This window comes from Vitis vinifera, chromosome 13 (genome assembly GCF_030704535.1).
Source record: "Vitis vinifera cultivar Pinot Noir 40024 chromosome 13, ASM3070453v1".
NCBI classification, from domain to species: Eukaryota; Viridiplantae; Streptophyta; class Magnoliopsida; order Vitales; family Vitaceae; genus Vitis; species Vitis vinifera.
Genome location: NC_081817.1, coordinates 20,315,856 through 20,341,706, shown reverse-complemented (window position 1 = coordinate 20,341,706; position 25,851 = coordinate 20,315,856). Strand labels below are relative to the sequence as shown.

Genomic DNA, 25,851 nt, shown 5'->3' with positions numbered 1-25,851 from the left:
ATGATATTAAAGACGAAAAAAAACTTATTAATTTTTATTTTAAGTATTAAGACTATTTGATAAAATTAACTTAAAATTTATTCTAAATTATCAAATTGATATATTTATTTTTATAAATTTTAACTGAGGCAAAAGAGATCAAGTAAAAATGAATGTCATGGAGTGGTGAAAGATCCTAAAGGTAACATGACAAATTATAGTAAAAAATGTCAAATAAAAATATGAATTTAAGAATAAATTAATTGTTTGTACTTATTACTTAAAGTTGTTTTTTATTTTATATTATTAAGTTATTTTATTAAATATGCTTAATTTATTTAATGACTTAAATTAAGTTATTAAGTCGCTTTAGGCTATATAATCGGTTTACCAATCATATCGAGTACATTTGGCTGGTAGGCCAAGAGTCAAGAATATTGCTATCATATGTTTTATCACTACTTTCATATATTAAGGTGCCAAGAATAATTCACCACAAAATATATGATAGCTATAGGATGCAATCTAAAATATGCACTTGATTTCGTCATCTAAATAAATGCTCTCGGCAAATGGATCATCCTAGCTGAAACCAGAGCACAAGCCGCCATGGACAGGAGGCAACGGAGAAACCCTTCTGCTTCTTCTTCTGCCTTTTCATCTCCAGCTTCATCCTCATCGCGTTTCCGCTCAGAGAAATTCTCCTCGAATCCCCCAAAAACTAGTAACTCCCTGGAGGATGCTCACCAATTGAAAAGCAAATGTGGGAAGCCACAAAGACCAGAGCAAGAGGAGGAAGAAGAGCAAGATCCGAACAATCTTCTCTCCTTAGTTGGAACTTGCCCCTTCATGTGCCCTGGTAAAAATGCGTGCTTATTTTTCCATTTTTTAAAATTCTATTTTCCTGTTATTCTTTGTTTGGTTTCCGAGAAATCGGAGGAAAACAGTAGAAAAGAGAAGTGAATCTGGAGTTTCTGTGTCATTTTTGTGGCTTTTACATAAATTTTACAAATAAAATTGATATTTCCCCCCCACCCACCCCACCCCCCCCTCTTTATTAGATACCAATCTGCAGAAGATGTAGGAATCCCAAAAAAAAATTCGCTTTTGCCTTTACTTCCCCCAAATCTTTCATAATGGAAAATGGACTTACCACCTCTTTTATCACTTTTCCTTTACCATGTCAGGTTTACATGTAATCAAACACTGTATTTGGAGTAGAGCACTTATCCTAATGTCAAATGGTGTTGAAAACTTGAATTACTGGATCTTAAGACTCCAGAAGAAATTTGATTGTTTACGATTATTGCTCCATGAGAAGGGAAAGGGATTTTTTTTGTTTTTGCTTACATATATGGCCAAATTGATTTATCTCCTTCTCATACGAACAAAATAAGGACATTTCTTGTCTTGCTGCCTTTTATGCCACCGGTTCCACATGCTGATGTGACAACCCTTGTGCTATTCTGTACAAATCGTAGGAAAATTCTGGTAAGACTGGTGGCCAGCCTATCATGTTCAGAGAATAAATTCATTGTATATCTGGAATTCACTCTATATCAGCATAGGGTGTTGATATTGATTATAAATGACTAAATTCAATTTATTATCCTTACATTAGGGAGTGCTAAAAGGATGCAAATTGTTCATGTTATACCCAAAGACATACAAGTGATGCTAGAGATTTTCACAATGTAGATAATCATAGAGTAGAGATGAACACTATGGAGTCTTTTGGCATGTGTTCATTCCATGTATGGGAACATGCATTGGAAGATTATGTTTCCTCCTCCCTCCCCTCCCCTCCCCAAAGTTAATACTATGTTGTCATGGCAAGAACTTTGGTGACATGCTTCTGAGTGGAATAGCCTCCTAGAAGTCCATTTATGTGGCAATTGGCAAATTCTTCCAGTCAATGAGAACTTTGTGACTGTCTGATTGTTGTACTAATCATCATCAGATTTTTTTTAAGTTCAAGTTGCAAATAGCCTTTCACAGTTGAAGGTAGCAATGAAGAGGCCTGTTGACATAATTATTTCTTCTGCTTGAATGGATTAAAATCAGATACCACACCTTCAGCCTAGAAAACTATGGACTTTCCTATGTACCTGGAATTGGCTGAATACTGGTGTGACACTGACCAAAGGCTCTCTGATGCTGTTATTAATTTCCCGAGCAAATAAGAGAAAACAGAGAGGTCATAATGTGAATCAGTTACGCTCTCAACTTGATCGTCTCTTTCAGTTTTTACTAGGGTTAGGGTTCAAGATGTTGTTTGGCTACATGTACCAAGAGGAGGGAGCAGTGAGTGCCCTTGATCTTGATTTGCCAAAGGTGGCTGTAGCTATATCAAATCAAATGGCTGAGAAGTTAACTGGCCGGTTGTCGTGAATCTCTGTCGACAAATCTGCTTACCGAACTTCTCACATTTTGTTTTTCTCTTCTGTTTCCAATCAAATAAAAAAAAATAATGTGAATCAGTTACCTCTTGAGTAGGGATGAAGGCTTTTTATACCTTTTTACTTTCTGGTTAGGCCTTGGAAGCACTTCTGTGAACCATGATTTTGTACTGTAAAATTAGATGGGATGGATAGGTCACCTTAACTCTACTTTTGGAAGTGATTGGGGAGCGCATGACTGTATGAATATTGATGTGTTCTCCCCATACAGAGCCCAACTTCTTTTTGAACTAGGAAGCATGAAGGGTGGGTGGATGTGGGCTGAGGAAGGAAGATTTGACTTGTGTGCCACAGGCCTGCAGTACCAATTTGTTCCAGAACTTGATAAGGCCCATAAACTGGTAGGCAAGTTTCATTATTTGGTCACCACTGAATTTCAGCAGTATGGCCACAAGGAAGGTAGAAGGAGAGGGAGAAGAGAAAACCCCAATTGCCAATTGCAATCTTCCGGTTGGCACAGTGCTCATTTGCTGACATTTCCATTTGATTTTGACCTTGCAACAGATACAGCTTAACGTGATGGACCAGTTTTTCACAATCTTGTGATTCATTACCCAACTTCTAGTAACAGTTTCTCAGCAGATGACTCACCCATGACAGGCTGATGATGTCTGCACACAACTTGAAAGGTATATATGCCAAGGTGTGAAAGGTAATATTGTGACACCATTTTTCCTATTCCAGAAAATGTACCAAATGTATGGCTGGTTCTTGACCAAAAAATGCTGCCATTGGTCACCAAGTGCTAGAGTGATTCTTGACAAAAAATGTTCGTATTGTTCAGAACAATGATTTACAACTTCAGATTGGCCATCCAGTTAATGATGATAAGCACTTGTTTTACAAAGTTCAGTGTCATAAAAGCAAAATAATTTTGTCAACAAATATGGGGATAACTTTATCATAATTACTACTTATGGAAGTTAAGGATAAGTTGGGTACTGTGAGAAAGTTTTGGTCAGAGGATATGAGGATAACTTTGTTGCAATTGCTAAGCTACACGTCCTAGGACTACTAGGAGAAAAGTATGAGCAACAGAATGAATTTACAGTCCATCCCCACTAGCTGCATGGAGAGGTTGGGCTTATTGCTGCTATGGTGGAGGTCACCTTCTTGTAGACTTTGGAATGTGCAAATGAAGAGGCAGAATTCTTAGAAGAATGGGTAGGATTCAGCTTGTGGTAGTATTGAGCTTATCGCCTCTAATTTCATGTCTTCTCAATGTGGATTTGAGGTTTAACGAGATTTTTGGGAAATCATTAAGATTAAAAGTAATTGAAGACTTTCACATTAATGAGGTAATGAATAACCACTGATACTTCTTCACCCCAAAGTTCCTTCACAAAAATTTGGTGAGTGAAGAACTATTACTGAGTTGTGAAGCACCAATTCCAGCTTCATTATCTTGATCTTCAGAAAGAGGGATCCAACTTGATTTGGGATTTTATACCTGTCAACCCAGTCACTAGTTTTTAGGAGAATACTTCCAATTTACCCTTGGGTTGCTTTAGGAAGTTTCTTAATAGTGCCATCTCTCTAGCTTAAGGGGCTTTTGTTAATGGAAGGCAAATTCTAGATGTGGTTATCATTAGTAATGAAATCCTATATAAAAAATTCTGTTCTAAGGATGAAGGGATGATTTTTAAAATAGGTTTTGAGGAAGTTTATGATCACATAGATTGGGGTTTCATGTATGATACATACTTTGAATAGGGAAGGCCCTTGAACCTGGATGGCACAAAGGGACTGGATATTTTGAGGTTGTTTTTCGAACTGCAGACTCTTTAATGGTTATTGAAGCTGAGTGATTAGCACTCGAGGAAGATTCGGACATGGTTGTTTGCCTGGATGTAATGAACCTCCTTATTGAAGGGGATTCCTTTGTTATTGTCTTAGAACCTTCTTTGAAGGCAAAGGTCCTTAGTGGATTGCTCATCAGATGGGGTGGCTTCATAATCATGCTAGAGACATTGCTTGTTCTTCTCTATTGAGGCCTAGATCAGCTAGCCAGGGGCATGGCTATATTTTTCTTATAGGGATGCTAATATCTGAAAATTTTTATTGAGAACACTTACTGCTCTTTGATTGGCTTGAGGCATGGAGCGGCTTTTCTGTTCTCTTCTTGCCATACATGCATATCATCCCTCTTTTTTTATCTTGTTTAACTCAATAAATTCTCATTTGTTATAAGGAAAAAAAGAGATATTAGGTTACATGATGGAAGGACTTTATTCTGTTATGGAGTATGCAAAACCTAGATCTATTAGCTAGAGCTATACAGTAGGCTGTTGGGTTCTTCAGTATTGTCTCTTTTTTGGATAGGTTTGGCCAATGCCCCTTGATGTTACTTTTTGGTAATGTAATTTTCTTTGATTTTTCTTGAAAATTCCTCATTTTTCAAGCTTGCTTGTATATCTTTTCTTCTTCCATTAATGATTGTTTGATTCCTTACTAAAATAAATAACAAATTATGATGCAAAGGATTACGTTTATGGAAAATTTTGAGATTTTCACCAGATTAGAGTCTCCGAAGCTGGTACTTGTCTTGACACAGATAATAGGAATCATTTTCCCCCCAAACTACATAAGACATGTCTGCTACTTGGTAATGTTCCATTGGCAGTTATAAACTCTCCTGTCAAATGTGAATCTGTTGTAGCATTCCGAATGGTGTTGTGTCGTACATAGATTGGTAATTGAGGACTTTATTATGGATTTCGTCCTGTTTTGGTTGTGCCAACAAGTTCTATCCTGTTCTTTGTCTTGCTGATTTGGGTGGTTGTGCATCATGTTCCTACCAGCTGTATAATTATGCTTCAGGAGCATAGTTATTCTGGTTTTACCATCCAGATGATGGTACTAAAATATTTGTATTCTAGATTGCACAACTCCTTATATGGGATATTTTTATTAAACACATTCATCTTCTATTAAACTAAATTCCTTAAGTATGCAGTCTCACAACTACATCATACCATTCTTTTCCTTTTTTCTTCCTTTCTTGCTATTACAGGTTGGTTGCCACTAATATAGTAGAAAGCAAATTACACGACCCTGCTTCCATAAGGCCTTTCTTATTCCATAGGTTGAAATAGAAAAAACACTTGATGGGACTAATGTTTCTCTTTGCAACCAAGCAAATTAAAATGTTTTGAAACCCATGCTGCCATGATCTAGCTAATTTGCATTTTATATGTCTACTCCTTTCTATTTACTCAAATTGTGTATTTCTTATGCTTGTATTTATTTCCTGATGAGTTTATTCTGATTCTTTGATCAGGATTTCTGCAATCACATTGCTTGCTATTGAATTTTCGATGGCTTAATATGAATTATTAATAAAGAAGTTGTTTAATTATTTCAGCAGCTTATACTTTGTAATTTCTTTTAACAACTCTTATCTCTGATGTTCATTTGTAATAAATAGCTGGAGAAAGGGCCCAACGTGAACGCCTTCGGGACTTAGCTGTGTTTGAGAGGTTACATGGAAATCCTGGGAAAACATCTCCAAGCCTTGCTGTCAAAAAGGTAAACCCTACATCTCATGCCTCTATACCGCATCTTAGCTTCTCATCTTGCATCGGACAATGATACTCTTATTGAATCATCTTTACCATATCAGCCATCAACATGTGCACTTATTGAGCACTAATTCAGGCACTGATACTTGTGCTTTTGTTTTGTTTTATCTTCTCGTCTTGTTTTGTTATGGATGTGATTGTGTTGGATCACCTGTATCTGTGTTAGACACCAAAGCCTATCTTAATGCTACTGTAAAGTAAGACTATGCTAATAAGCTATTGATCTGTTACAGGGTTTATGCCAAACTGATTTTTTAGTTTCTCTAGTAGAAAACTTGTTTTTTCCCTTGTTATATTGGTGCTATTGTTGGATTTGTGTTTGTTGTTGATCAAGCATTTGCTGAAACTTATTTATTTATTTTTTCCTTTGCTTCTTGATGTGCAAAGCATTATTGTTTGAATTTTAATGATCCCATTTGATTCACTATTCAATATTTTTATTTGATATTACATCTATCTCATTTGTTTTCTTTTCTTAGTTTTTATTTTTATAGTTTTTATTTTTCATTTTTTGAATTTGTGACATTTGAATTTGATGGAGCCACCATTAATTTATTTTTCCTTATTATTGTGGGGTGTGCTTGATTTTGTTCAATTGTTGTTGCACTATTATTACCATGTAACTTCTTTTTTTTTTTTTTTTGTTTAATCTATTGTTCCTATGAGCATTAAATGCTCCTAAAATGTATGGAATAGGCTAAACCTTTCTATGGTTTTTTTAAAAAAAACTCATTTATTATCTATTTTCTTGTGCTCAAAAAATTATATTTTTTTAGTAAAATTGAAAATTTAGGGAGCGCTTAGGCCCCAGCGGCTCAATCCCTTGAGGGTTTATGCCTATCGTAGCAAGATGTAGACCCCCTTGCCTCTTATGCTTTTACCTTATGAAACTATACCAAGAAAAAAACACCACAACTCCCTACTGCCATCAAAGGATACTTCAAATTTTGCTTGAAATCAACCTTAAGGCTAATTATCATAGGCTTGTCATCATGTCACTAAAATTGGTATTGTAACCAAAATCCTATTGCGAAATCTTCAAGTTGCAGCTCCTCTTTTTCTGTTGGCTCTTAGTATTGTTAGGTGGCTGCAACCTGTTGCTTTACTTATGCTTTATGAACTACTCCAGTTAAAATAATGCTTCAAGTAGATGCTTTCTGGATCTTGACTCTAGCAAGAGGCTTATATTGCAAATTTTTTTTGTGGAGTCCTAGATAGGTTAACTAGAAAGACAATAGCTTGCTTAAAAGGATTGCCACCTCTCCTGTTGGGTTTGTAAAAATTTTGTTTCTCCCTTGACCTTGGGAGTCCTGTGGTTTCAATTTTGGGTGTGCTCTAGGTTGTAGCCTGTGTTATGCTTTCTAAATGGTAATCTTCTTGTTTTGGTTGGGATGCTTTTGTTTATTTTGCTTGTTTGCTTTCTTTGTTTCTTTATAATTGTGGCTGTAGGATCACCAATCAACTTTTTATTTTTTGCAAAAACTCTTTATGTTTCATAACGAAAAAGGAAAAAACAAAGGCAAGTTAGCCTAGAATAGGTTTTATCTTGTTTCTTCTTTTACCATTAGTGTGGATTCGAACTCAGGAAGAGGCCTTCAAACAAGTGGCATTTGTTTTTTTAAACATGTATCTTTGTTCAATCATTGTTAAGTGTTTGCTGTCTTGTCTGTTCTTTTGGTTGTTTTTGTCTTTGTCAAAGTGTATAATTGTAATATCCTACATCATATAGAGGAAAAAGTTTCTAGCGCTATATATGTATGAATTTCTTTTAATCTTGTTGATTCGTTTTTAAGCCGCGAGGGTCACTTAGGCTCAAAGCAAATAATATCCACACAATTGGGAGCAGGTTGTTACAAATGATATCAAAGTCAATGCTCGACCTTGGTGGGAGAGTTTGTTTGGCCTGAAATGGGTGTCCGTTTATTTGACCCTACAATCCTGTTGGACACAACAAGAACGTTGTGTCTGCATGAGAGAGAGGGTGATTGTAATATCTTACATTAGATAGGGGGAAAAGTTCCTAACGTTATATATATATATATGTGTGTGTGTGTGTGTGTGTGTGTGTGTGTGAGAGAGAGAGAGAGAGAGAGAGAGAGAGAGAGAGAGAGAGGGGGTGATTGTAATATCTTACATTAGATAGGGGGAAAAGTTCCTAACGTTATATATATATATATATATATATATATATATATATGTGTGTGTGTGTGTGTGTGTGTGTGTGTGTGTGGACTCCTCTTAACCTTGTAAACGTATTTTAAAGTCATGAAGACCCCTTAAGTATAAGGTGGATAATATCTATACGGTTGAGTGTAGGTTGTTAAAATAATTACTTTTAATTTTCCTTCCATATGTTTAATTGCATAACATTATTATAGCAAAATATTAATCTATCATAATGCAACGTCTTGTAAAGCTTATGTTAGGTGTCATGATTTTATCTCGTCATTTTTATTATTCTGATTCAATATCATCTTAGCTTATAATCATTTATACACTTGATGCATGAGAAATGAAGATGCTATAAATTGTAGGATTCTTTTTCTCCAATTTGTTCCTTGATATTTTATAATGCCATGAAATGTCTATATTTTGATGCAGAAAGCCGTTCACCCTCCATCTCTCTCACTAGTTTTGCAGAACCATTGCCACTAAGCACATGCAGGCGTCAGATGTGCGGCCACTTCCAGTGTTGGAAGAGACTTTGAACTATCTATTAAACCTGTTGGATGCCACGGAACATCCTTTTGAAGTGGTTCATGATTTCATCTTTGATAGGACAAGATCAATAAGACAAGATCTTAGCATGCAGAATATCGTTAATGATCAAACAATTCATATGTATGAAGAAATGGTATGAATTTCTTGAAACATAATCTCAATTACCTTTTTTTTCTGAGCATTCATCTCCTCAACATACAATAAGTTAGCCAACCCATTGCTAAACACTCACCTAGTTGGAGAAAATAATCAAAGTATACAAGATATAAAATGTTGAATAATTGAGTCATTATCCTCTCCTTTTGCTTTATTGAATAAGATAATTTATTCAATGGAGTCTAAACGAGGTGAAACTGTGATCACACAACTTGAAGCCTACTTTACAATGGATAAATGAATGGTCTGATTCTGAATCTTTCTTGGCACATTAGTTATTATCCAATCCGTTCTAATTAAATTATCCACTATTAAGTGTCTATTTCCAGTCACCCTCCAAGTTATGAAAGACCCATAGAACCAAAGCAACTCACACCACATGTGATGGGAATTGGTGCTCTCTTCCATAATGTCAAGTTTTCCAGTACACTTGCTGACTTTGTAGAATATGCCTACAAAAAGGGCTGCCACCTCCTAATTCCCAATCATAGAAGTTTCTTAACCATATTTCAAAAGCTGTATTTCCTGTTCCCTCTCTTAAAGTTTTTTAAACCTATATCTCTTTATCCTAGTAATTTGGAAAAATGAGGAAATTATTTAATAAGAACTCCATCAATTTGTTCCTTAAAATTTTATATAGTTTCTCTCTCTCTCACTTTTGATTCAAATTCTTGAAGCAAAGGAACAAATTCATGGCCAGTAACAATTTTAGCCAAGCAATAGAATGCACAACAAACATGCATATGAATGACTTGTGTTTTTTGATGATAATAGATCAGATATTTTAATCTCATCCTAAAACCTTGGAGTTAGCTAAAAGCCGCATCTTATGTTTTGACTTGTGGTTTGTTTCATAATATAGGTGAAATTTCATATTATGTCCCACCACAAGCTTCGAAGTTGTAGCAGCAAGCCAAATTTTTCTTCAGTTCATTACCTCAATATGGAGCAGCTGAAAAAGTGTCTAATATCTCTATATGCTCTATACGAAGAAAATCGAAATTCAAATTCTATTTACAAGAATGAACCTGAGTTTTGCTCATTTCACGTTCTTCTTCATCTTGGCTCTAACAACCAACCATTGGTGGATACTTGCTTCCATTGTTTGTTTGAGTTCATCTTTTTCAGTATCTCTTGTAGCTTTGTACTGGTTTCTGAATATGTTACTATTTCTATTCTGAAGGGAGAGTCACTCTCTTTGTGGTTGGGTCGTGTACCTTCTCTCATTTTGAAGTCAAAGGAAATGTGTTTTGCCCGGAGACTTTTAAGGTGACCACAAAGCTATTATAGATTCGATTTTCAATCGATTTTTTTTCTCTTCTTTTAGTACCCAATGTTAAAATTTATGTTTTCATGAACTGAAAGATCTGACTTTTCTTGTAACAGATTATTTCGGATGGGCAATTATAAGCGTTTCCTTTGTACTACAGCAACTGAGGCATCTTATTTGCAGTACTACATTATTGAACCTTACATCAATGAGGTTGCTTAAATATGTTGATTTTGCTAGATTTTTCAGTTTGAAAAATATATGGTTCTTTGTTCATTTATTGTTTTCTAGTTTCATTTCTGAGAATATATCTAAAATCTAGACTCGAGTACTTGTGCTTTTGGGTTTTATTTTTCTTTCATTTTTGTTAGTAGTTGTACTTCATTTTTTTAAAATTTCTCACCAACTGTTTCTTTATGTGGTTTATTGCTCCTCACTTTCTTCATTCATTTGAAGTGTTCAAATTCAATTAGCTTGTTTCATAAACTAGGTCTTATTTAGAAGTTCTTCTCAACTGCCTTTTTTTAGTGCTTCTAAAAGACATGCCTGATTTATATACATTTTTGTTGGTTTTCTTTTGACCGTAAAAGGTTCGAGCATTGGCTTTATCATGTGTAAATTATTGTGGCTACAAACTTCATCCATATCCAATTGCACACTTGTCCAAACTCTTGATGATGAAGGTATGATTGCATTTACTAGCATTAAATTGCTAAAATTTGTCATCCAAAGTTCCAATTTCTTTTGAACCTTGAAGACTTCATTTGCATTCTTGTAGGAATTAGATGTGGAATCATTTTGCAATGCTTGTGGTCTTGAGACCAGCACTGGTGAACGGGGAAATAAGTTCTTATCAACCAAGCAAACAAACTTCCATTATCCCAAGGAAGTCTTTCCAAGCTACTGCCTTCTGGGTTTGGAACACTTTTAGAGGTAACAATCAATTGGAACTAGTTACTCTTTCAAACTTCTTATTGTACAAATATAGCCTGCATGTGCAACCATTTCTGATCTCATAATTTCAAGAATTTATGACACCTTCTAGTGGTTAGTTTTTCTGGGAATAGAGTAAAGCAATCTATTCACTCCCAGAAACTATCGTCAGAGGGATAGTAGATAACCCGCAAGACCAAATTTATGTGTGTTGCATGGAGATGCATGTTTTCTGCATCCCAATCATGCAGTGTTGTGTCAAATGGAATAATAGCAGGTGATGATAAGTGGTATTTCTAAAATCTTCTAAGAGTATTCCATCTATTGTAATATTGTTTTACTCAAAACTGTCTTTTTGAGTCTTATGTGTAAATATTCGAGTTGACCTCTTGTAAGCTATCAATTGATGTTGTAACTTAACTTGAAAGGGAAATTCTATAAATTTAGCCTTGGTTTGACTCTTGGAAAGCAAAGAAAAATTAGGTTAGTGAGTTGATTTCTTCCCTTCCCATGGATGTAAGCACATTCTTGAATCATGTTAATTATTTTTTGGTTTATTTTGTTGTTTTGTTGTTTATTGTTCAATTGTCTCCGCATAACAAGTGGTATCAGAGTTGTTTCCGACACACTAGATGATTCTTGTGCTAACACAATGTTTGAGGCTAAATATAAGATAGTAAAAGTTTCTAGAATATTTCCCTATGACAATTGCCAATAAAGAATGTACTTAACAGGAAGTTTGTAAGGTGTTACATGGCAAGTTGAACAAAACTAATAGCCAGAGATAACTGAAATATTTGGGGCCACTGATCCAACAATAGCAGATAATAAGTTAATAACACAAGAAGAGACCCTCTAATCACCATTTTTGCTTTTGATTCTTCTTTACAAAGCATCATCTACTTTATATAAAAAGACAACCCATGGCTGAGCCCACATTATTCTCTACATATCCCAAAAAAGCCCTCCAAATTTTAGGGCATGACGCTCTTTTTGGGGGTATTTTTGGTACTAAATTTGTGGTAGTCTCTCAAATACCTAAACTACCCTCCAAATTTTAAGGCATGGCCCACTGTTTGAGGTGGTGTTTTGGGTACTAATTTTTGTTAGGAGAGGTTTTAGTGTGGAAATTGGAGGGCTTTACACATGTCGCATGTATTTTCTTTTGCATGCGTTACACGTGGATTGGAGTTTATGCAATTACTCACACTTTTTGTGCGTCCAACAATACTGTAGTGCCACGTCACCATATGATGGGCTCTTTAGTCTTTTCAAACCCAAAAAAACACCGAAAAAAAAAAACTAATACTAAAAGGAGTGCTAACTAGCTATGTGAAGGTGAACCTTTATAGCTAGCTTCTTAAAGGGACCATGATCGCTTAGGCCAAAGAAGTTTGAGGTGATAATAGGTCTGTGATGCCTTTAGATGTTTTAGGCACATGTGCGTTACACTAATGTATTCAACGAGTCTATAACCTTGACCGACAGGTCCGGGTAATCTTTGAAATTTCATTGTGATGGGAAGGTTCCATGTGAACAACACTTGCACATGGGTTAGTCAATCTTAAGAGACGGGGGAAGCCCATCTAACAACGCACAATGTGCGAGCTTTGAAAGGCAATCGGGTTAACATTTCTGAATTGGGACATGACAACGACAACAACATTAGGTAGTCTAGAGATGTTGTCATATTAATTGTTATCAATATTTTTATTTATTCAATAGAAATTGAGGATTAAAAAATACCACAAAAAATAGAAAAAACAAAATTAATTACATGGCTTACATTTCAGATATTTAATAAAATATTGTATGAAAGTTGAATATCATACACTATTAAATGGCTGGATTCTCTTCTTTATTTTTTTTAATTGTCTCATCCTATTAAATTACTCATCTAATATTAATTTATTTTAAAGGTAAAATTAATTATATTGTAAAAAACTTTTAATTGACCAGAGTTTGTGCACAACATCTAATATATACTTAAATACTTTTCCATGCTATAATCCTCCAACTAAGAAATGAAATCAAAACTTAAAAATCATTTATATATATAGATATATGTTATTAAGTTTAGGTAGTGAAACAATTAATGTGGATATAAAATTAATGCCAAAACTTTTGATTGATCCTTCACATTCTCCACAACCAAACAAAGGATATAAGAAAATAATGAAAGAAATTTAGGGTAGTTTGATTTTTTGTTCTCATCTTGTTGTGAAGTTAATAGAGGAATGCTTAGGTTGGTGCTCAATAGTTAAGTGACAGTAGGGTATAATGATTCTTCCAATTGTGTAAACATTATCCGCTTTAATTTCAATGGATCATCATCACTTTAAATTGCATCCACATGGTTAAGAGCAACTCATATGTATATAATATCATGAATTTCTTCTTATTCGATATGGAATATCAAATTAGGTATCTTTCAATTTTAGGTATTGTATAAGCGTTTCAACTCAAATGACTTGGCTTAATGTATGCTCAAAGCCATGACAAAGGAATGTACATGTAATAAAGTGAAAATTAAACCTTGTCGCCCTTCTATCTCTAGTATGAAACACAACTCCATTAGCCCTTAAACATCTGTAAAAAAAGATATACACATCTGTTACATTAATTAAAATAAATGATGCAAAAAGAGACTCTACATGTCCATGTACATAATTTGATTAGATTTGTTATATATATAGATAGAGAAAAAAAAAAAAAACTGCTTAGATTAAGGATCTCATTAATTAATACCTAGAAAATATAAAATAATAAGAAAATATTAGAAGGTGTGAATCATAAGATAAGACTACATTTTTGAATTAGATTCATCGAAAGATGGCATATTGTATGAACATTTGTACTCTATATATAAAAATTCATATTATGGTTGAGATGTATTAATTTGTCATATTTTTGGAAAATTAAAGTAATGAGTAATTACACTAAATTAAATTATTGACCTTATTAATCAATACCTCAAGAGTATAAAATAGTAAGAAATGATTAATACAAACTTCATTGAAATATTTTTATACACATTGTGTAAATATTCTTATTTGATAAAAGTTTATATGTCATTAAATAAATAGAGAATTTTAACATTAATTGCAGTGCTGAGTAGAGGAGATCCCATATTTAAGTTGTTGATTAAGGCTTATTTGATAAAACTTAATATATATTACTTAATAACTTAAGTTGACTTTAAGTTAGATAATATTTAAGTTATTTACTTAAAATTTATTATTTAATATTTACTTTAAGTATTAAAGTTATTTGATAAAGCTAATTTAAAAATCATTTTAAATTTTCAAATTGTCATATTTACCTTCATTAATTTGATAACTAGATGCAGATAAATGAAAAAAAAAATGAGATTAAGAATAAGTTAATTACTTTGATTTAACACTTAAAATTAAAAGTAACTTTAAAATATAATATTAAGTTATTTTGTCAAATATATTTAATATATTTAATAATTAAATTAAGTTATTAAGTTAATGAATGATTACCAAACACCCTATAAGACCTAGAAAATCGAATGAGTTTTAATAGTATTCAAGATGGGCATGACTAGGTGGTGGTTCAATGTTGATTAATCATAATTCAATCAAGGCAAAATATGTAACAAATACATGTCAAACTGCACCATCCAAATGGGCACCAAGAACGTTACATTTGACAAATGCCATTAAACCTTTACAGCTAGCAATTAGAAGATCACTCTCTTCTTGTATCTCTCTTTTTCTCCAAACTCCAGGAGGAAAAACTCGAACTCCATTATTTTGATCACAGAAAAAATGGCAAAAAAGTGTGTTGTACTTCATCTTGAAGCTCATTAACTTCATCTTAATTTGATCCAAATTGCAGAAACATTCGAAACTCCATGAATCTATGGTGCTGTGGTGGCCTACATTCATATAACTGGGGACACTTTGGTTTGCACTACAATGACCCCCAAACATGGTTTGTAGAGACTTTATCAAGATCACTAGCTTCAAAAGACTAAGGAAAGAAAGATGTTCTCAATGAAAACTTGGAGTCGAATTGCAGATAAAGACCTAAAACTCCCACTCAATGTGTTTTAGGAATTGTTGTTTCATGGGGATAAGCTGTTTGGTTTGTACATGTCTCCTTGGTGATACTTAGAGATTGGCGAAGTATACGTCTCCTTTGTGATCTGGTTTGTATCTGGGCAGATGAATGTTCATGCCAGGTTCATATATGTTTATGATATATATCACCCTGGAAGGATCTAGATCAAGGGGATGAGTTTGAAAAGCTTGAGTAGGTTTAAAATGTTCCGAGAATTGGTGAGCATGATATATATCAACATGATATTGCAGAAGACAACAGAGCTTCTGAAATATGTCAGATTCAATAGTAGGACATCTTATCAGCTGTCACTTACTGTAATTCTATGCTCTCAATATTCATTTGTTGAAGAAGAAGAAAAAATTGCTTTCACACTGTTCAATTACAGGAGAATGTTCATTATAGAAGAAAATAATATTCGCTAGTCTCTTTCAACTTAATCAACATGCAGAGAAAAGCAGTCGGGTGACCAATTATTCACGTAATAACTTACATACATTGTCTCTCTACCTCTACTTGTTACTCATCAGCCAAGCTTATAGTAATATGAGCTTGGGTTCATCTCTCTATGCCATTGATGAAAACTCCACATGGGCTTTGCCTTTCTGGTGATTTTGCATTTGGATTCCGACCCTCTCCAAGTGAAGAGGACCTATTCCTTCTTGCTATCTGGACTGCAAATGGAAGTTAACCGGTGCCAAGAGGATCAAAAGTTGGGCTTACCACCAATAGACAGCTTGTTCTCTAGAGGCTAAGATATATGGAAGACAGACTGGTAATGTGAGCAACGAACCAGTGCATGGTGCCATGCTTGGAGATGGAAATTGCATACCAGTGTATGGGAGAGCTTCAAGCACCTGACTAATCCCATATTGCCAACCCAGGGATTGGTGTTGGAGCCTACTGTGCAGTAGCTATTTTTGAGGACCTGAGGTTTCCAAATGGAACTGGAAGCTGTTGGAGGAAAAGACTACCTCTTTCAAATGGGAGGTTGGATCAAACTGCTGTTTCCAGAAGTGCTCTAATCAAGATATTGAAGTCCAGTGAACTAACTTCAGGCAGTGGCAACCAAAATAAAGCAATTCTAATACTCTCAGTCCTCTTAGGCCCCTCTGTGTTCTTCTTCTTCATTTCTCTGGCTGCAATTTCTCTAGTTTTCTACTGCTTGAACCTCAAAAATCTGCAGCTTTATCACAGAATCCTGAGTACAAGTGATGGTAGAAGCCTTTGGCACTGTCTATAAAGGGATATTACCATCAGGTTCTGGAAATTCTGTTGCTGAAAAGAAGTTGGAGAAGGTGGTGGGAGAAGATGAGAAAGAATTCAAAGCAGAAGTGAATGTGATAGGCCAACTCACCGTAAGAATCAAGGACACTAGCTGCGTTACTGTCGTGAGGGTGAACACTGACTACTGGTGTTTTTTTTTTATGCACAATGGCTCTTTATCAAGCTTCCTTTCTGGAGGCGCCCAAGGACTTGTGTACCTACATGAAGAATGCAGTAAACAGATCATCCATTGTGACATAAAGCCCTCAGAACATAACTCTTGGATGATTCTTTTACAGCCAAAGTTGCAAACTTGGACTGGGAAAGCTTCTGATAAGCAACCAGACTAGAACACTCACAGGCATCAGAGGGACTATGGGGTATATTCAGACAACTCGGGCAGCCTATGTCTCTTATAATAACACGTTATGAAGCATCAGCTCAATGCCGGGTTTCAATCTGCAAAGCAAGGGATTCATCAATGTTTCCTTCAAACTAAATAATAAGGAACAGAAATGGATCATTCTGCATTTTCAGTGGTGTTTGTTATAGCATTTATATAAGAACTCTAGGGGTTTCTATGTATAACTTCATTCCCATTTTGTATAATCCAAATCTCTTCAATCGATTAAATGTATAAATGAATCCTATTCATTGTTTGGAGTAACAACAAAATTCTGGAAGACTGGGAAAGTTTCAACACTGGAGAGAAAACAAAATGACAAGACCATAAATTCTGGAAGAGGGCTTTGCTTTCTAACCATTACCATAATTTTAGAGCTCAACCCGGATGAGTAAATTATATTTCAGAATGTTCAGGAGATAATTCTAAAGTGATGAACCTTCTACTCACAGTTTCTTGTTCTTCTTGAACAGAGCAATGAACATCAATAGTTCAGCACCCAGGAATCTCCCCTTCCTCCAATTCCTCCACTGGGAAAAGTCACCTTTCCAGTTAAGAAAATCATCAGGATTAATTTGAGCAAAACATCAGAGTATACATCAAGAAAGCCTTGATCAAAATCAAAATACATCAAGAGCTGCCATTTTCTTCTATTTCCTCTTCCCTGAATGGAATGCCTTTTGGACTGAGGTGATCAATGGTAACAGTCTAACACACTCCTTAAGCTCTGATTGAGGTCAACGGGGATTGGCACATTTAATGACTTTGAAATCATAGCTGTGTGAAGGGAGGCAAACATGAATCTCAGGATAATCAACAAGTCAACAACTATCAATCAGTAAGGAAAAGGAAATACCTTTGGATATTTACAAATCAAAAATTTGAGAGAGTCCAGCTGCTCTGTACAGAAAGGCTTGAGCTTATTCCATGGCCAGGCTTTAGATGGTTCTGAATTACGGATGAGAGGATTGAGTTTTCTTTCATTCTGCAATAAGATTAAAAACATCAATGAAACGCTAAAAGTTTATATATAGAAGCCCTTTAAAGATGAGAATTGGAAAGAGAACTCACCCATGGTCTAGTAAAACAACATCTGTTAGATAAGTAACCACCATTCGATTGTCCAGCTAATGCATTTAGATCTAAGATATGGAAAAATAGTCAAAAATAGCTAAAGACAGTCCAAAAACTCATTTGACTAATAATTTTCTAAAAACAGTAACATAAAACCTGGATGAAGAATCCACCCCTCTACCTCACACCACTGCAATGCCAAATAAAATGTCACGATGACCTAAGACAATGGGTGTTGTTTGGGCTCAAGACCTAAGACAAGCCAAAAATCAAGAAGAAAACAACATCAAAATTGGCACAGAAACAAGTACATCAACTATCTAATAAAGAGATTTATGCATGTAACAAATGCAAATGAAATATGATACAAGATTTTCATGGATTAAACAAAAATAGATGGCAAAATAGAAGGATAAGGTCACAGACAGGACAATATTAAAAGAAATTATTATTTTTCCGACCTGAAAATCAAGGAATTCAGAACAGTACAAGTTTGTAAGTAGTCCATGGAAACCAGGGAACATATGCAGATGTTTAATTCTATTGCATAAGGCAAACACTCAATACTTACCAGCATAATCATGCCCAGAAAGCCATGAATCCCTTTTTGTTTTGCCTTTTTTACCTATTCCCATCTCTTATGGCCAGAACTGCCCAGGATGATATAACCTCACCAAATAAGTTAGAAACCAGCCCATTCAGCAGGTTGAGTAGCCAGCTTGCCCTCAATCTTCTTTGAGTCAACAAACAGTTGGCCATTATTGCCTCCAATGGAGGGTCTGGAAATATTAGAGGCGGCAGCAGGGGTGGCTGTAAAACTCTCTGTTCCAAAACCCCAAGTTTCAGGGCCAGAAGTTCCTTCTGTGGCTGGTTTGTTGTGATGGCCATTTTGGGTCCTAACAGACTTGCTATTGTTGTCTGGGCACCTGCCTCAGAGAAAGCCTGCCAAAGATCAGAGTCTGGGCCAGGGGAAACGGATTTTCTTTGCTGGAGTTCCCAGTCTGTTGCTTCAATCTTTTCTCTGTGCTGTTATGAGAAGAAAACCTATCAGACACATGAATGGGTACAAAAAGGTAAACTTCAGGTTTTGGTTGTATTGAAAAGCACAGGAAACTTCACAAGAGGCAAATTATACCCCAGACTTATTGAAGAAAAATAAAGTACAACTGACTTACCCAAATGTCTACTTTCTCATTTATAGGTTTCCTCCTATAAAGGAAAAGGAAGAAACTGGGAGTCGACATTTTTTCAACCAAAAGCACTAACTTATCAAAAAACATAGTTTTCCATTCAACCTCGGGAGCTGTATATGCAGGTGTACTGTACTTTCTGATATTGTCTTCTTCAATGCCCATTTCTTCAGGCTTCTTAAAGTGCTTATGATTGGTGGAGGTGCTTCCAAAATTACACAACTTCCATAATCCATTAGGGCCCAATAGAAGATTCTCAGCATTTATATAAGAACTTTAGGGTTTATACCAATGATCATGTTACAGTATAAATCATAGTGAACTGGTGGAATTTGATCATTTAGCCAACCTCATCAAAAACTGTTTCACAGTTGAGGGGATTGTTAACCTTCCCATGGGCCAAGCAGCAATTTCTGAAACTGATCCTGAAATCAAAAATCCCACACAAGTAGATATTTAACAGAAGAGGATCCGAATCTCTTCAATTGATTAATGTATAAATGAAATAATAAAAAATTTTAGAGATAATTATAGGGAGATGAACCTTATACCTCTGAGTTTCTTAGTCTTCTTGAACAGAGCAATGAGCATCAAGTGTTGAGCACCCAGGAATCTCCCTTCCTCTACAGGGAAAATCTGAACAATCTATCTTTCTTCATATTCCACTTCCTTGCAAAAGTCATAACATGAAGAAAATATCATCAAAATTGAGACAAAAATAAGTGCATCAACTGTCTCAAGAAGAGATTTATGCCTATTGCTTACCTTTTGCAGAAGTCCACTTGGTTAGAGCACATTTTACATGGCCGTCCAATCACTGCAAGCTGCTGAACCAAAGGAGAGTTCAAACATCTAAAAAATTTGACTAACTCAAGTATCATAAAATACTTCACATGAATTCTAAATGATCTCATATCTAAAAAACATTGGCATAAAATTATCGTTGTTTACCTTACATGTTTCTTCCATGGTCATAATCGAAACTTTGTTTATCATAAGAAATCTTTTATGCTCATCCTGATTACTTACAATGATCACTGAAATGAAAAGACAAAAAACACAAAAAATGACGATTAGTTTGATTTGATAATTTTTTAAAATTAGAAATTATAAAACTATTTTGGTTCTCAGAAAGTTTACGGGAAAGTAGGGAAAAAAATTGTAAACTTTTTCTCTTGTTTGATTGTTTATCGGAAAATTGAGGGAAAAACAAAAATCTAGGAAAAATTTATTTAACACTTATGAGGAACCAAAAATGTTTTAGATGTTGTCAAATCGATAATTTAAACGTGTTTAATTTCAATTAAATGAGTTTAATCAAACACATGAAATTGTGAATAAAATTATTTAAAAGCATTGAAATTCAAGTCATTAAAGTTGTCCATAAAATTTGATATATTGAAGCAAGAAAAAAACAAAGCAATTTGAATGACTTGCTAATAAGGCAGCTAACTAGAATATGTCGTAGAGTTGTTCTTGTGCCTGTATATAAGAAATTTTAAAAAAAAATTCCTAGAAAAAAAAACAAACAAAATATCCATGGTTCTTACGTTATTTTTTTCTTAATTTTTCAATAGTTATAAATGGTTCATTTAATTCTTGCAAACCACCAAATAAAAATAGAGCATGAAAATGTGTTCAATATTTGTTTCAGGCTTGAAGCTTCAAGAAAAAGAAAATCTTAAATCAAATAAATAGGACTAGCGAATGAATTGGAACTTGAAAGAAAAGTTCAAGCGCAAAGGAATTACCTGACTCTATATTGGCGGAGTGGCACTTTGATTAATATAGCACACCATTGATCATTATTTTTGGAACGTGAGCTATATAACGCCATTCTTTCCCTTTCTCAAATTGACACCGTTTTTCCAGTAAAGGACACTCGGAGATCCTCAGAAGAGAGAGGGAGTCTGGAAGTCTTTCTTTTGTCAAGTATTTGAGCTTACAACAGTTTTTGATATACAATGCTTTAAGAGAGGTGAGGTGTTGAAGACCCACTTTTGTCAAGGATTGCAGCATTGGGCAGTTTTCGATCACTAACGTTTCAAGAGAGGTGAGGTGTTGAATACCCGCTTCTGTCAATGATTGGAGCACTGGGCAGTCTAGGATCCACAACGTTTCAAGAGAGGTGAGGTGTTGAAGACCCGCTTCTGTCAATGATTGGAGCACTGGGCAGTGTGCGATCCACAACGTTTCAAGAGAGGTGAGGTGTTGAAGACCCGCTTCTGTCAATGATTGGAGCCTCGAGCATCCATAAATATCTAATCGTTTTAGAGAGGTGAGCTGTTGAAGACCCCCGCTGTCAAGAGACTTGAGATTGGGAAGCATTTCTATTTGAAGAGAAGTCAGAGAAGAGGGCAGCAAACACTCCTTGGGAAATAATTCAATGTCTTCACATCCACCGGTGATTGTGAAATGAGTAAGAGAGGTCAGCCTTTGCAAACCCCACTCCACCTGGGGCGTGAGTTGGTTGCACTCGCCAATTTCAAGTTTACGTAGGTTGGAAGGCAAACCCTCTCTCTGAAACAACAATTCTGGACAAGCCCATAATTTCAACTCCTGTACATATGAGTGTGTGTGTGCCAACGACCTAAGGTTGAAGCACCTATCAATCAAACAAGACTCCAAGTTGAGAGCGTGCAATTCGATAGATTCAAGATCAGAGCAACCAATTAGACGCAGGGAACATAAAGATGTGGGATCACCCTCTGAAACCAAAATGGAGAGCTTCTCAAGCCCCTTAAGACCATCGATTGTGAAATCAGTCAACTTGGGGAAGATGCCTAATGAGAAGGATAACGTGAGAGAATCATCGATAACACCACCTTTGATTTCTAGACTTTCAAGGACTGGGAGATGGCATCTGGACAACTCAGGTACGAGAATCTCTAATTTCGAGCACTCAGAGATGAATAGTGATTTCAGTGTAGTGGGTAAACCAACTTTGTGCAGAGATCTAGAAAAACTGCAATCATGTATGTTGGTTTGCGAGATTTCCTCCTCTAGCAGAGACTCCGCATTATCACATTCTCTAATTGAGAGCTGGTGTGGTGCCATTGGAAGTTGACTCCACTGAGACACATCTAAAATTTCAATTTCTGAAGTTTGAAGAGCTGTGAAGTCACAACCCGGCATTTGCAACTGCAGTTTACCGAAATCCACCATCCTCAACTGACGAATTATAGGAACTGTGAGTGAAGCCATAAGCAGTTGCGGACATTCATGAATTTGAAGTTCCACTAATGAAAGAAGCTGTTCTGGTAATTTCCCAGTGAGTTTGGGACACCTTCGTATAAAAAGCTTTTGGAGACGAGGGAATTCTCCACAACATAACCATTTCTCCCAGTTCTGCATATCCTCAAATGATAGTGTTTCTAGGAATTGAAAGGAAGCATTCCCATAGAACTCATCACCCACACACTCTACTCCATTCATCCCTGAGATTTGCAGATATTTAAGCTGGGTTAGCTGTCCAAGTGGTGGCAATGTTGAGCAATTGCCACAACCCCGAAGCTCAAGGGACACGAGATTCAACACTGAAGGATCTCCAAGCCAATTTGGAAATCCTTCACCAGGATAGTGTTTGATGGAGAGTTGTTTTAAATTTGGATGAGGTTGTAACTTGTTGAGTATATCATGCGTTGTTGCACCACTTTGTGTAACACCACTGGTACACCAATCAAAGATTAACTCATCAAGATAACTTTTATCCTTCATATTAGCCCTTGATGCATCATCAACACTCACCACATTCTCCATGTTTGAAATATGAAGTTTTCCTCGAATCTCTGAAAGCTCCCCCAATTCTCCAATTCTTAATCCATTGTTTTGGCCCACATTAAATTGAGTCAACCTTTGTAAATTTTTTAATCGATCAATTCCATGACTTGACATTTCTCTCAATGAATTACATCCATCAATATCAAGATAGCGCAAATAAATCAATTTTCCCATCTTTGAAGGCAATTCATCAAGTCTAGAACATCCTCCCAGCATCATCGTTTGTAAATTGCATAAACAACATACTGATTCGGGTAATTTTTTAATCCTCGTGAAAGACAAATCCAAGTAACGCAAATGTTTCAAATTACCTATCGATTTAGGCAAATCAGTTATCTCATATGCACATAATGATAACACGCGTAGACACCACATTTTTGGTAATATATCTTGCAAAACTCTTTTACTCAAAGTATAAGAAGGATAGTGTTCCGTTGGCTTCACTCCTAAGAATGTTCGAAGAGATTTAGCTTTAGTCATAGCCTCAAAATTCTTAAATGCTACCAAATAGCTATAATCACTATTAAAGTACAAAAAGTGGTGAGCCTTCTCAGATACTTTTGGTAATTTATCATCATCTTCCACTCGAGCACAAAAATCTCCGGACACATGTTGAGCCAATTCATGTATTAGATCATGCATTACAAAGCATGATCCTTTTCTTCCAATAGATTTTTGAAAGAAAGACTTGGCAAGAAGCTCATCAAAATATGACTCACCGATCTCTTCCATTCTCCTTCCTTCGTTTTGTTGTGGATGTAAAAGACCTTCTGCCATCCATAATAAAATCAGCTTCTCTTTGTTGAATTGGTGGTCCTGGGGAAAAATAGAACAATAAGCAAAACAATGCTTCAGAGGTAAAGAAAGATGATGGTAGCTTAATATCAAAGACGGAAGAATTTCGGAGCCACGCTGCGGATGCCATATTTCACTTCTCAACACATCGTCCCATTCCATTTTTTCGTCCTTAGAATACAAGAGACAGCCGAGTGCTTTCACAGCCAAAGGCAATCCTTGACACTTGTCCACAATCTGTCTGCCTATGCGTTCAAGCTCAAGGAATGCGTTCGGGTCTCTATCTCCAAATGCATGCTTTTTAAACAGGGACCAACTATCTTCAGAGCTTAATTTCCCAAGATCATGAGTAGGGGCCGCTTTCATGGCTTCTGCAACAGATTTATTACGACTGGTCACAACAATCTTGCTTCCCTCTGCTGCAGCGAGGAGTGGAGTTCGTAGACGTTCCCAACCTTCACGATCACTAAGCTCCATATAACCTTCATCACGAGGATTCAAATTCCAGACGTCATCAAGAACAAGCAGAAATTTCTTGTTACTAAGTTGCTCTTTGAGTTGAAGCTGAAGCAAATTTAGGTTGTCAGCGGAAGTAGGTGGAGAACGAATTTCCTCAAGAATTGTTTTGGTGAGTTTGATAAGGAGAAACTCAGTGGAAACACAGACCCATGCTTGCAAGTCGAAGTGTTTCTTCACTTCCTCATCGTTATAGAGACGCCGAGCAAGCGTGGTCTTGCCGCTGCCGCCCATGCCCACTATGGACATCACCCCCATTTTGTCGCCTGTTGTATTGTCAGAAAGCAACCACTCCACCATCTCCTTCTGAATTTCATCCCTGCCGACAACAATGGAGTCATCCTCCAAAGAAGTGGATATTGGTGATCTTGGTCTTGGTGACCGTTTCTCGCCCCCACCCTCTGCCAGCCCCAACCCAACTTTTTCTAGTGCAATTTTTTCCAGTAGATCAATCATGCCCCTGACCCTGGACTCCATGCTTTTGATAGCAAATGGAGTCTTCACAGAAGCAGAGAACTTGTTCCATTTCCACGCCTTAAGAGTTCCGCCGGTTTGGGAGTCAGCAGCTTCCATCTTGCAACGCAAAGCGTCGGTAGCGATCTCGTCCAACAGGTCTTCCGCATCATACACAGCACCCTTGACATGGACGAGCCACTCTTTGACATTTGGGTTGGAAAATTGCTTCACCTCCGCATCATCGAGCACATTGAGAACAACCACGAGTTTCCTCTTCAACTCGCTGAGGAGTTCATCGCTAAGGTTCCGTCGCCGAATGAAGTTTATGAGCTCTGGAGAAGCCAACCTTTCGAATAGAACTTGAAGCGAAGCTGAGAGGAGGACGTCCGCCATATCTGTGTCGACTGTTGCTTTGCAATAGGAATTCAGAGGATTGGTGTCTGTTACCGCGATACCACCAAACTGCAGAAGACTGGGTTTGGATTACCACACTGCAGAATGGCTGGAGGAATCATTATTGGTGGTGCACCCAGCCGCCCAGATATTTGTCAAACACCATATAATTGAGTGGTGAGAAAAAGAAAAGGAAAAGCAAGTGGAAGGTGGATGCGCTTTCCCCAAGACAAAAGCAAGTGGACGGTGGGTGGCACTTCGACAAACATTCAGTATTTTTCTTTTTCATCTACGCATTTCTTTCTTCTTTCTTCTTTCTTCTTGTAGTATTATTAGTAGACATATACACACAAATATTTGTTTTAACTTTATCATTCCTAATGTTATAAAATTTATTATTAATAATATATTATTATTATTATTAAAGTTTATTAGTATTTTCATGTAAACAATGATATATGCATAAGACATTAAAATTTTTAATATTATGGTTATTATTATTTAATGATAATATTATTATTTGATTCATTATTATATACATGTATTATAAACTAATATTATGATTCATTATTTGGGAGTTTTTTTAACAAATTATGAAAATTGTTGTTTTCTACATCATGGTGGTTAAAACTTTGGATGGTTACATAATTTTTTTTTTAAATTGAGATATGTGTAAAAAAAAAAAAAAAAAGAGAGAGAGAGAAAGAAATAAGACCCATTAATAATTTTGTTTTCACCTTCTTTTAAATTCATTACTTTTCAAATATTGAGATCATCAAAGCAAGAGAAC

At 35.8% G+C, this 25,851-nt stretch overlaps 2 protein-coding genes and 1 non-coding gene across 26 annotated transcripts; 2 read left to right on the top strand and 1 right to left on the bottom strand.

Annotated features, from left to right (window-relative positions):
* Positions 1–399: 399 nt before the first annotated feature.
* LOC100259082 (SAC3 family protein C) lies at positions 400–15,494 on the top strand. Of its 3 annotated transcripts, XM_019217716.2 has the most exons (10): positions 745–838; positions 2,943–3,067; positions 5,866–5,966; positions 8,652–8,873; positions 9,759–9,980; positions 10,080–10,165; positions 10,283–10,379; positions 10,757–10,849; positions 10,945–11,099; positions 14,964–15,494. In XM_019217716.2, the coding sequence occupies exons 2-9, from the start codon at positions 3,043–3,045 to the stop codon at positions 11,095–11,097; spliced, it is 999 nt and encodes a 332-aa protein (XP_019073261.1). In that variant the 5' UTR covers positions 745–838; positions 2,943–3,042; the 3' UTR covers positions 11,098–11,099; positions 14,964–15,494. The 3 variants fall into 3 exon arrangements, with proteins under 3 accessions (XP_010645592.1, XP_002269431.1, XP_019073261.1); XM_010647290.3 differs by lacking the exon at positions 2,943–3,067 and having other exon boundaries at positions 400–838; XM_002269395.4 differs by lacking the exons at positions 2,943–3,067; positions 14,964–15,494 and having other exon boundaries at positions 441–838; positions 10,945–11,656.
* LOC132255007 (small nucleolar RNA snoR109) lies at positions 2,315–2,410 on the top strand. The gene has a single exon (XR_009467544.1). It is a non-coding gene; the product is annotated as a small nucleolar RNA snoR109 (small nucleolar RNA).
* Positions 15,495–15,529: 35 nt separating the features above from the next.
* On the bottom strand, positions 15,530–25,371 carry LOC100853412 (putative disease resistance RPP13-like protein 1). Of its 22 annotated transcripts, XM_059741752.1 has the most exons (13): positions 24,363–25,283; positions 23,621–24,260; positions 20,073–20,158; positions 19,887–19,945; positions 19,673–19,790; positions 19,107–19,546; positions 18,503–18,957; positions 18,088–18,183; positions 17,929–17,999; positions 17,714–17,842; positions 17,308–17,634; positions 16,814–16,913; positions 15,530–16,672 (listed from the first exon to the last, which is right to left on the bottom strand). In XM_059741752.1, exons 1-5 carry the CDS (start codon positions 25,059–25,061, stop codon positions 19,745–19,747), a joined length of 1,530 nt encoding a protein of 509 aa, XP_059597735.1. In that variant the 5' UTR covers positions 25,062–25,283; the 3' UTR covers positions 15,530–16,672; positions 16,814–16,913; positions 17,308–17,634; positions 17,714–17,842; positions 17,929–17,999; positions 18,088–18,183; positions 18,503–18,957; positions 19,107–19,546; positions 19,673–19,744. The 22 variants fall into 22 exon arrangements, with proteins under 22 accessions (XP_059597735.1, XP_059597730.1, XP_059597729.1 ...); XM_059741747.1 differs by having other exon boundaries at positions 18,503–18,975; positions 19,887–19,948; positions 23,621–25,283; XM_059741746.1 differs by having other exon boundaries at positions 19,887–19,948; positions 23,621–25,283.
* Positions 25,372–25,851: the final 480 nt, after the last annotated feature.

Bases quoted from the DNA above. Each gene is read 5' to 3' on its own strand.
- LOC100853412 (XM_059741731.1), bottom strand. From the start codon at position 25,061: ATGGCGGACGTCCTCCTCTCAGCTTCGCTTCAAGTTCTATTCGAAAGG.
- LOC100259082 (XM_010647290.3), top strand. From the start codon at position 589: ATGGACAGGAGGCAACGGAGAAACCCTTCTGCTTCTTCTTCTGCCTTT. The intron at 9,981-10,079 runs GTGGATACTTGC...TCTATTCTGAAG, and splicing joins GCTCTAACAACCAACCATTG to GGAGAGTCACTCTCTTTGTG. The intron at 10,850-10,944 runs GTATGATTGCAT...GCATTCTTGTAG, and splicing joins CCAAACTCTTGATGATGAAG to GAATTAGATGTGGAATCATT.